This window comes from Natrix helvetica (assembly GCF_964273705.1).
Source record: "Natrix helvetica genome assembly, chromosome: Z".
Classification (NCBI taxonomy): Eukaryota; Metazoa; Chordata; class Lepidosauria; order Squamata; family Natricidae; genus Natrix; species Natrix helvetica.
Window position 1 is genome coordinate 10674307 of NC_138554.1, and position 10724 is coordinate 10685030.

Sequence of the window (10724 nt, forward strand, 5' to 3'; positions counted from 1 at the left end):
ATGGAGCTTCTCTCAACACGGAGCAGATTTATCCCCAATTATAAGTGTGATGCCAAGGACTGGGCAGTATCTGTTATTGCAGGATCTAACTCTCACATCTGTCCCTTCATGGCAAACATTTTGAATATCTACAAGATGACCCAGGTAAGATTTGCTCTTGAAATACCTATCGTGAGATGTGACAAAAACTTTGAGAGACAGGAGGAAGAACTGTAGCCTAGACAATGATCTGGTAAAAAAAAAAAAAATCTGAGCCCAAACCAATTTGAGAAAGCATCTCAGAATTGACTCCAGGAAGGAAGGAGGGAAGGAAGGAGGGAAGGAAGGAAGGAAGGAAGGGAGGAAGGAAGGAAGGAAGGAAGGAAGGAAGGAAGGGTCATGATGTAATATAAAGATCAAGATAATTATTCCCAAATACTAATACATTAAATTGCTTAATCAAATCCATGAATATTTAATGTTGTTATTATAATAATGGTGAGAAAATGTATTGATGAAAACATATTAACATTCCTATTAAGTGTATTTATAAGTTAAGGAATCATAGTATATTAATTAGTTTGGATTCAGATTTAGTAGTAAATCTGGTAAACATATCTATCTAAATATATCTATGTCATATCTATGTCACATCACCAGTAGATTATTCATCATGTTGATGATTGGTGTTTTTTTTAAATATAACTTTGCAGATGACACAGAGAAGGAGGAAATGCTTTCAGATTTGCAAAAAAGTGCTTCTCCCCTCAGCTGTTTTTACACTGCAAGGAACTAGGGAGAGTCATTTCTGAGATGGTTATAACATTTCCTGAATGAGATGGTTAAAACATTCTTTTAATTTTTTATTAAAGTTTATTATATGATAAAATACGAATAGAAACAAAAATCAAGAAAGATAAAGAAAAGAAGGCACAGAAAGAAAAATAGAACCCATTGATTTTTGACTTTTTAAATTGTAGTAGGATGTACAAAAAAGCTATAATCTCAACCCTTTGTTTACATTTCCAGTTAACAGATCAACAGAGTTGGAAGGGACCTTATAGGTCATCTAGTCCAACCCTCTGCTCAAGACCCTACATCATTTCTGACAAATGGCAGTCCAAACTCTTTTTGAAAGTCTCAAGTGATGAGTTAAGCAGCTCTGCTTTCTCTCTGTTGCCTGTTACTTCCTTGCCGTTAATTCAAACCATTTCTATAAAAACAAAGTCAATCAAATCATCAAACCTAACATCTAAGTCTCACCCCCCCCCCCCGCATTTTAAGTGTAAATTCAGATGCTCTCTTGGTCACAAATTAATGCATTTCTGTCTTTAACTTTGCAATTATACTACTTTTAAACATCAGGTTTTTATGAACAAGATTAGATTTCTATTAATGTTTACACCAATGTTTACAACAAAGACCATGAATTTGGAACTGATTTTTCAAAAACAGTAAATACTTAATTTTGGAAAATCATGTCCCCACCTTTTTTTCTACATTTAGCTGATATATGGATCTTCTCCTATGATAGATGACAAGATACAAGCTGCTTTCTTCCATCGTTTTTTCCCAGATGGTGACCAACAGATTCTGGGTATTCTCCAGTTGCTGTTGCAGTTTAGTTGGACATGGATTGGACTGATTCTCCAACGTAATGAGAGTGGAGACAGATTCATTCAAAATGCTGTCCCGTTGTTTTCCCAAAAAGGTATCTGCTTTGAGTTCATGGGAGAAATGGCCAAGGAAACATTTTCTAATGATATTGCAGGAGCATTTAAAGATTTTAGTAAAATGTACATTCTTATCATGAAGAGCACTACCAATGTCATTATCCTATATTGTGAAAACCAAGTCACTGTCATTTTTAGAATGTTGCCCTACTTTACAGAATTTGAAGAGATACCCATCGAGAGAAAAGATAAAATTTGGATAATGCCCGCGCAAATGGAGTTTACATCCCTTTCCTTTCAAAAAATTAGGGGCATGGACATTTTCCATGGTGTTTTAACTTTTGAGGTTTCTTCCAAGGAGATTTCTGGATTTGATAAATTCCTTCAGATGAGAAACCCAATGTCAGTAGTGGAAGACCATTTAATGAGATTGTTCTGGGAACAGGCTTTTGATTGTTCTTTTCCTAACGATAAGTTAGATGAAAACGCTGGAATGCTGTGCACTGGAGAAGAGAAGTTGGACAATCTACCTATGTCTGTGTTTGACACCACCATGACTGGCCAGAGTTACAGCATCTACAATGCAGTCTATGCTGTGGCACACGCTTTACAAGCCATGTTTTTCCCCAAACACAGAACAAGAGCAAAAGTTGGGGGAGAAATGTTTTTGATTCAAAAAGCATGGCAGGTAATAAGCGATTGAATGAACATTTCCCATTGCTCTTGTCTCTAATGTAGTGCTCTGTCCTACTATTATGGATACACTGGAATGTTGATTTTAAGTCTTCTGTTACTCCATTTTCCATATCCTTTTTGGGACCTAGAGAAACCTTTGTAACTGTGAATAGGTAACAAGGCTACAACAATGATACAACAATGTGGAGGAAATGATTAAGATGCAGCAAAATCTACCTGTTTGGAACAGTTTCAAAACCTGTGACAGAGATAAACATGGATGAGGGGTTGAAGAACTAATTCTATTAATGAACTCAGTTGTAGTAAATCAATATCCATCACTTAATACCATTGAAATGGATCTCCCTCTCTCTTTCCCTTCCTTCTATCTTCTCCCTTCCTCCCCTTCCCGACCCTTGTTTTTAATTACCAACCTTTGTTTCATTTTAGTTCCATCACTATTTGAGAGCCATCTCATTTAATAACACTGCGGGAGATAAAATTTCCTTTAATGAAAATGGGGATTTAGCCACTGGATTTGACATTATCAACTGGGTCACATTCCCAAATGGGACCTTTGTTAAAGTCAAAGTTGGAAAGATCGACCCAGCAGCTTCTCCAGATAAGCTATTCACCATTTCAGCACAAGACATCATCTGGCCCACCATGTTTAACCAGGTATTTCTGCTCAGATGTCAAACTATGTATCCTTCCCCTTCCTTTCTTGTTTCCAGAATTATTGATTCGAATGGATCTTACCCTTAAAGTTGTCAGGCCAAAAACTGCAAAGATGAAGAAATAACGACCAGAGATTTTGAAATAAAAAAGCCTTAAATCTCTGTATAGCAAAATAATTTACTGATATATCTTTATTAAACCTTAATGGTTTTAGCAGAATCCAATAGCAGCTATCTATTCCTGCTGGCATTTTAACCTTGTCTAGTTTAAATACAGTATATATTTGAAAGTTTTTAAAGTAATTAAAGCTTGTTAGTTGTGGAGACATGTCTAACCCATCGCTATCCCTTGAACATTGTTCCTCCAGCCCTTCCTGTCCTCTACCATTCTCCGGAGTCCATTTAAGCTCACACCGACTGCTTCAGTGAATTAAATTAAATTAAAGCTATTTATCATATAATTCACAAATTAATAAGAAGACCTAAGAAATATTTCACTTTGTCTTATTAAACAGTCCCTTTAATCTGAAAGTTGATTTTCCCCACAAAAAATAGCATTTTCCCCTTAGTCTTCTCTTTTCTTAAATGGCTTTTCCAGATTTTCAAGTTTCTATTTACTAAATATTGTATCTGTGGAGCAGTCAGCCTCTATTTGATCAAGTGATTGATTATCCTGACTTGAAAATGTACAGCCAGGGAGAAAGAAGGAAACAAGTAGGGAATTAGCTTTGAATCATTGCAAAGTCGCAAGCAATCAAGGACCCCCTAAGCTCCATGGAACCACATCTGTTTCCCAGGAAAGGCAAGAACCATTATTTTTCTTTCCTTCAGCAACAGGAAGGGTCAATTATCATTTTGGGTACACTGAAAATAATACCATCCTCAAACTCTGCTCTTCAATTGTCCTTCATCTAGGCCAGGGGTGTCCAAACTTTTTGCGAGGAGGGCCAGATTTGGTGAGGTGAAAATGTGTGGGGCCGATCATTCAGCCTGACATTCTTTGAACCCTTAACATTAAATGCGAATTAACTACCGTATTTTTCGGAGTATAAGACGCACCAAGATTTTGAAGAGGCAAATTAAAAAAAAAGTTTTTGCACTCTCCCACGAAAATGGGCCTATCTTTTAAAGGGCATGAATAGCCTTTAAGAGGCTTCTAGAGTGCTCCTGGGGGCTGGGGGGGGGGGGCAAAGTTGAGCAAAAAATGGCCCGTTTTTTGCTCATTTATGCCCTCCACAGCCCTCAGGAGCACTCTGAAAACCTCCTAAAGGCTATGCACAGCCATTTTGGTGAAGGGGGCAGAGTTTTGGGAGGCAAAAAATGCTGTATTGAGTGTATAAGATGCACCCAGATTTGAGGGGAAAAAGATGCATCTTTATACTTTGAAAAATACAGTATTTTATGAAAGACTAAACAAATAACTCCAGTGGGGAGAAGAGGCTGCGGGCCGCTTGAAATTTGAAAAAGGGCCACATTTGGCCCCCGGGCCGCACTTTGGACATGCCTGATCTAGGCTGCCTGGATGATGATGATTGTTGTTGTTTTTCTTATTTATTTGGGTGGCATTCAGTAGTGGAGTGGTGAAATGTTTTAAAAAATAATCAGCAGTGAAATGCAGGAAACAGAAATAAATATTGCAGATAGTGTATGGATTTAGAAAAGAAGGACAAGGAATGACAGGATAACACTGTTCCAATATTTGAGGGGCTGCCACAAAGAAGAGGGAGTCAAACTATTCCCCAAAATATCAGAAGGTAGGACAAGAAACAATAACTGGAAACAATGGCTGGAAACTAACCAAGGACTGAAGCAATGTAGAACCAAGGAGAAATTTTCTGAATGAGAACAATCATCAAGCCTCTTCAGGGCTTATGTGCTTCCTCACTGGAGGCTTTTAAGAAGAGACTGGACATCCATTTCTCTGAATGGTCTGCTGTTTAAGCATGGGTTGGACTAGAAGACCTCCAAAGTCCCTTTCAACACTGTTATTATGTTTGCTCTCGAATAATGTTTAAAACACATTTTCTTCCTCTACCCATAAAAGTACACAAGATGTACTTTTACACCTTGTGCTTTTAAGATCCCTTCCAACTCTGATGATTTTTTTATTTTTATTTATTCTTCGCATTTCTAAATCGCCCCCTCTCCCAAAAAGGGACTCTGGGCGGTGTACAGTCCACACAACAAATAACAGATAAAATACAAATATAAATATAAATATAAATATAAATATACATATACATATACATATACATATACATATACATATACATATACATACATACATACATACATACATACATACATACATATATATATATATATATATATATATATATATATATATATATATATATATGTGGAGGAGGTTAAAATTAAGAGTACTGTACAGAAGAATAAATATGGGTCTAAAAGCCCTAAAAACGATTAAAAATTAAAACATTACCCTTAAAATAACCAGATGAGAGTATACTACCAGGAGTTCATAGTTGTAACATTTATAATTATGCCAGGCCAGCTAATCGGAACAGGTGAGTCTTCAATTTTTGTCGGAAGGAGCGGAAGTCCAAGGTGGTTCTAATGTCGGGGGGGAGGTCATTCCAGAGGGTTGGGCCCATCACAGAGAAGGCTCTACTCCTCGGCGCCACCCGCTGGCATTGCCTAGTGGATGGCACCTGGAGGAGGCCCTCCCTGTGAGAGCGGATTGGCCGCAGGGATGTATGTGGGAGGATGCGATCCCGCAAGTAACTAGGTCCTGAGCCATGGAGCGCTTTAAAGATAGTAATCAAGACCTTGAAACGCACCCGAAAAACCACAGGTAGCCAGTGCAGCTCGCGCAGGAGCTGTGTTACGTGGGAGAATCTAGACCTCCCCATGATAACCCGCGCGGCCGCGTTCTGGACTAGCTGCAGTCTCCGGGCGCGTCCCAAGGGAAGCCCCATGTAGAAAGCATTACAGTAGTCTAGGCGAGACGTCACCAGCGCATGAGTGACTGTGCGTAGGGCATCCCGGTCCAGTAGGGGGCGCAATTGGCGCACCAGGCGAACCTGGTGGAACGCCCCCCTTGCCACGGCTGCCACATGGTCATCCATTGACAGCCGGGCATCTAGGAGGACGTCCAAATTGCACTCCCATTCCACAGGGGGCAGTAGCTCATCCCCTATGGCCAGCGATGGGGTCAGCTGGCTGAACCGAGGTGCTGGAAGCCACAGCCACTCAGTCTTGGAGGGGTTGAGTTTGAGTCTGTTGTCCCCCATCCAGACCCCAACGGCTTCCAAACACCGGGACATCACTGCGACAGCCTCGTTGGGGTGGTTTGGGGTTGAAATGTACAGCTGAGTATCATCAGCGTACAGATGGTATTCAACCCCAAAACCACGGATGATCTCGCCCAGCGGCTTCACATATGCATGATGATGATGATGATGATGATGATGAGGAGGAGGAGGAGGAGGAGGAGGAGGAGGAGGAGGAGAAGGAGAAGGAGAAGGAGGAGGAAGAGGAGGAGGATAATGGATGGGGATTCTGCCAATTCTCTCTTTATGTCCAAAAAGACAGAAAGAATGGTGAAATTGTTGTTCTTTGTTAGTTTTCCCATCATTTTATAACGCATTTTAGTGACTGTACACCGCCCCGAGTCCCTTTCGGGAGAGGGGGCGGTCTATAAATATGAATAATAAATAAATAAATAAATAAATAAATAAATAAATAAATAAATAAATAAATCAACTCCTGAAAGACATTCAAATAGAATGTTCTGAAACTTTTGAGTTTTAATAAATCCTGGTTTCACTTCTTGATAGGTTCTACCTCTTTCTTTATGCAATGACAATTGCTATTCTGGGTCCCGGAAGATGAAAATAGAAGGGAAGCCATTTTGCTGTTATGATTGCCTTCCATGTGCAAAAGGGAAAATTTCAAACCAGATGGGTAAGAGCTGTGTTGTGCAAAACTATTCAGTCTTCTTAACTGTGATTAAAAATGCCTATTTCCAAACCTTCTACAACTGACTTCTAATGTGGTGATTGAACCAATGATATAGCTGTCAGGGTTCCAAACAATAGACCCGGCGCAATCAAAACTCTGAGGTCAAGGTGCTTCTCAAAGTCCAAATTTATTAGGCATGTTGTATTGGCACATCTGGTGAAAACCTGACTTCTCTGAGTCCATATGTCCATCACATGGTCCAACCAGGTCACATCCCAACTCCTGTTGGTTTCAGTCAATGCCTCCCCAGCACCTCAGTCCATCAAGGAGCATCCTTGATTCCTAGGAGAAAGAATTTTATTTTAGCTACAAGTCCCCAGCTATCTCTACCCCCCGCATTCCAGTGGTGGGTTTCAAAATTTTTTGGAACCTACTCTGTGGGTGTGGCCTGCTTTGTGGGAGTGGCTTGCCGGCCATGTGACCGGGTAGGAGTGGCTTGCCAGCCATGTGACTGGGTGGGAGTGGCTTGCCAGCAATGTGACCAGGTGGGAGTGGCTTGCTGGCCATGTGACCCGGTGGGAGTGGGATGTTAGAAGATCCCAAATGAAGTTAGAAAGGCTGGGTCCCAAACCCAGCTGGCTTAATTGGGATAGGGGGAATAGGGGGTAGAGGTTCACCGAGGACCCTCCTCTCCTTTCCCCCCAAAAGCAGAGGGTGTCAGTATTTAGAGGGAGGTCTCCCAACTTCCCCCCTGTGAGTGTCACTCTTTCTCTCTCTTTCTTCCCCCCCCCCAATTTCTCTCTCCCCTTTCCTTCCTCCTCCTTTTCCTCTGAAGTTCCCCCCAGTTTTTCACGCTGAGCCATTGGGGGAGGTCAGAGGGAGAGAGAGAGACGGATTGAAGGGTGCAAAGAGATGGGGACATCCCATTTTGAGAAGCCTCCCTTAGCAAAAGATCGCTGAGAGGAGGAAGGGGAGGATTCCCCACGCCACTCAGCGCTGTTTTCAATGGGAGGCTTTTCCCCCTCTCAGCTCTTTCCCTTCCCAAAAGATCACTGAGAGGAGGAACGGGAGGATTCCCCACCCCACTCAGCACTGTTTTTAATGGAAGGCTTTCCCCCCCTCTCAGCTCTTTCCCTTCCCAAAAGATGGCTGAGAGGAGGAACGGGAGGAACCACCCCACTCAGCGCTGTTTTCAATGGGAGGTTTTCCCCCCTCTCAGCTCTTTCCCTTCCCAAAAGATCGCTGAGAGGAGGAAAGCAGGGGAGCGAGCAATGGAGTGGCTTCTGGACGGGCAGGGGCGAGCGAGTGAGTGATAGGGGCGGGGCAGGAACTTACTTCCGGGTTCATTGACCAACAGGTTCACCCGAACCAGTGCGAACCGGCAGGAACCCACCACTGCCCCATTCCCACAGCTTCAACCAGCCTCACTGTGGCAGCTCTGAAGATGCTCCAAAATGGCTTCCGGGTTGACAATAGCTTTATAAATACTAAAAAAGGAAGAGCTACCACAAACAATATCTAAGTATCAGAAGATCTGCATATTTATAGAATCACACAAAATATAAATAAAAGGTAAAGGTTCTGCTTGGACATATGTGGTAGTCATTTCTGCCTCCAGAGGGTGGTGCTCATCTCTGTTTCAAAGCCGAAGACACAGCACTGTCTGAAGTCTTCTCTGTGGTCATGTGGCTGGCATGCCTAAATTCCAAAGGCACACAGAAGGCTGTTAACCTTCCCACCAAAGGTGGTCCCTATTTTTCTACTTACATTTTTACATGATTTTGAACTGGTAGGTTGGCAGAAGCTGGGACAAATAATGGCAGCTCACTCTGTTACACAGTGCTAGGGATTCAAACTGCTGAACTGCCGAGCTTTCTGATCGACAAGCTCAGCATTTTACCCACTAAAATAGGCATTACTTAATTAGGGAAAAAATAAACCCAATAATTAACTATCACTCCTGCTACCTGAGCATTTTCTAGAAATTGACCATGATGCTTTGTTTTTCTAGATGCAGCTGACTGCTTTCAATGTTCAGAAGACCAATATCCAAACAAGGCTCAAAATCTTTGTATTTTAAAAACAACAACCTTCCTGTCTTACAATGAGCCACTGGGAATCATCTTGGCCAGTGTTAGTCTATTCCTTTCTTTCATAACAGCTTTGGTGCTGGGGATCTTCATTAAACAACGGGACACTCCCATTGTCAAAGCCAACAACAGGAGCCTCACCTACATTCTTCTCATTGTTCTCCTGCTCTCATTCCTATGCAGTTTGCTCTTCATTGGGAAACCTGACCAAGGAAAATGTTTCATGCGACAAGCTGCTTTTGGCATTATATTTTCTGTAGCCCTTTCTTGCATATTAGGGAAAACAATCATTGTTGTTCTTGCTTTCATGGCCACCAGGCCAGGTTCCAAAATGAGGAAATGGGTGGGGAATAGGCTGGCTTTTTCTATTGTGCTATTTTGCTCCCTGGCACAATTTACCATTTGCACAATGTGGCTGACAATTTCTCCCCCTTTCCCAGATTCTGACATGCACTCTGTAGCTGAAGAAATTGTCCTAGAATGTAATGAAGGTTCAACCACAATGTTTTATATTGTCCTTAGTTTTCTGGGCCTCTTGACCTCTGTCAGTTTCACAGTAGCCTTCCTAGCTAGGAAGTTACCAGATAGCTTTAATGAAGCCAAATTTATCACTTTCAGCATGTTGGTCTTTTGTAGTGTCTGGATATCATTTGTTCCAACCTATTTGAGTACCAAGGGGAAATACATGGTGGCTGTGGAGATCTTCTCTATTTTAGCTTCAGCAGCTGGATTACTGGGCTGCATCTTTTCCCCCAAATGCTATATCATTATTATGAGACCTGATTTGAATACAAAGGAACAGTTAAGAAAAAAATAACCCTGAATATGAAGTTCAATTTTCTCTTGATTCAGTGCAGCCTTCCCCCCCCCATTGTAACAAAATAATACAAAGTGACATTAATTAGGGCATTTATTTTCTCCACCCTGAATTGTCTATCACTGCATTTGGTCTGTAAGATAGTATCTAAAACAGGGGTGTCAAACTCACATCATCATGTCAGCTTCATGGGATGTATCGGGACTTTCCCCCCTTTCACTATACTGGACGTGGTCATGGGCTTAGCATATTCTCAGAATATGCAATTACAATAATTAAGAATATCTTAGAAAAGTAGTCTAGGTGCTTTGCATTAAAATATGTTGAAAATTATGACTCTGACTGATTTAACTTTGACTGTCTTTATAAATGTAGGCTGATTATGAATTTAACTCCCAGTTCCAAAAATAAGTCAAGTATAATTATATAACTAGATTAGAAATAATAGAATAACAGAGTTGGAGGAGACCTTGGGTGGTCTTATAAGCTAACTCCCTGCTCAAACTCGAAACTTCATACTATTTTAGATTAATGGTTGCTCTATTTTTTTTTAAAAAAAAACTGTGTTGGAACACCCATAAGTTCTGGAGACAAGTTATTCCAACGATTAATTGTTCTAACTGTCAGGAAATTTCTCCTTAGTTTTAGATTGGTTATTTCCTTGATAAGTTCCATCCATTGCTTCTTGTCCTGCCTTCAGTTTCTTTGGAGAATATGCTGATTCATTCTTCTTTGTGGCAGCCACTTAGATATTATAACATTGTAATCATAGGACTCCAATTTCTTTTCTTTTTTTTCCATTTAACTAGACATACCTAATTCCTGCAACCGTTCTTCATGTTTTAGCCTCCATTACCCAATCATTTTTGTTGCATTCTTTCTAGAG

The 10724-nt window shown here is 40.9% G+C and overlaps 1 protein-coding gene across 1 annotated transcript; it reads left to right on the forward strand.

Moving 5' to 3' along the window:
• LOC309401276 (vomeronasal type-2 receptor 26-like) lies at window positions 1-9838 on the forward strand (the record flags this gene model as incomplete). Its single annotated transcript, XM_081970339.1, has 5 exons — window positions 1-144; window positions 1486-2340; window positions 2778-3005; window positions 6808-6934; window positions 8943-9838. The coding sequence occupies 5 exons, from the start codon at window positions 1-3 to the stop codon at window positions 9836-9838; spliced, it is 2250 nt and encodes a 749-aa protein (XP_081826465.1).
• Between the last annotated feature and the right edge of the window lie 886 nt (window positions 9839-10724).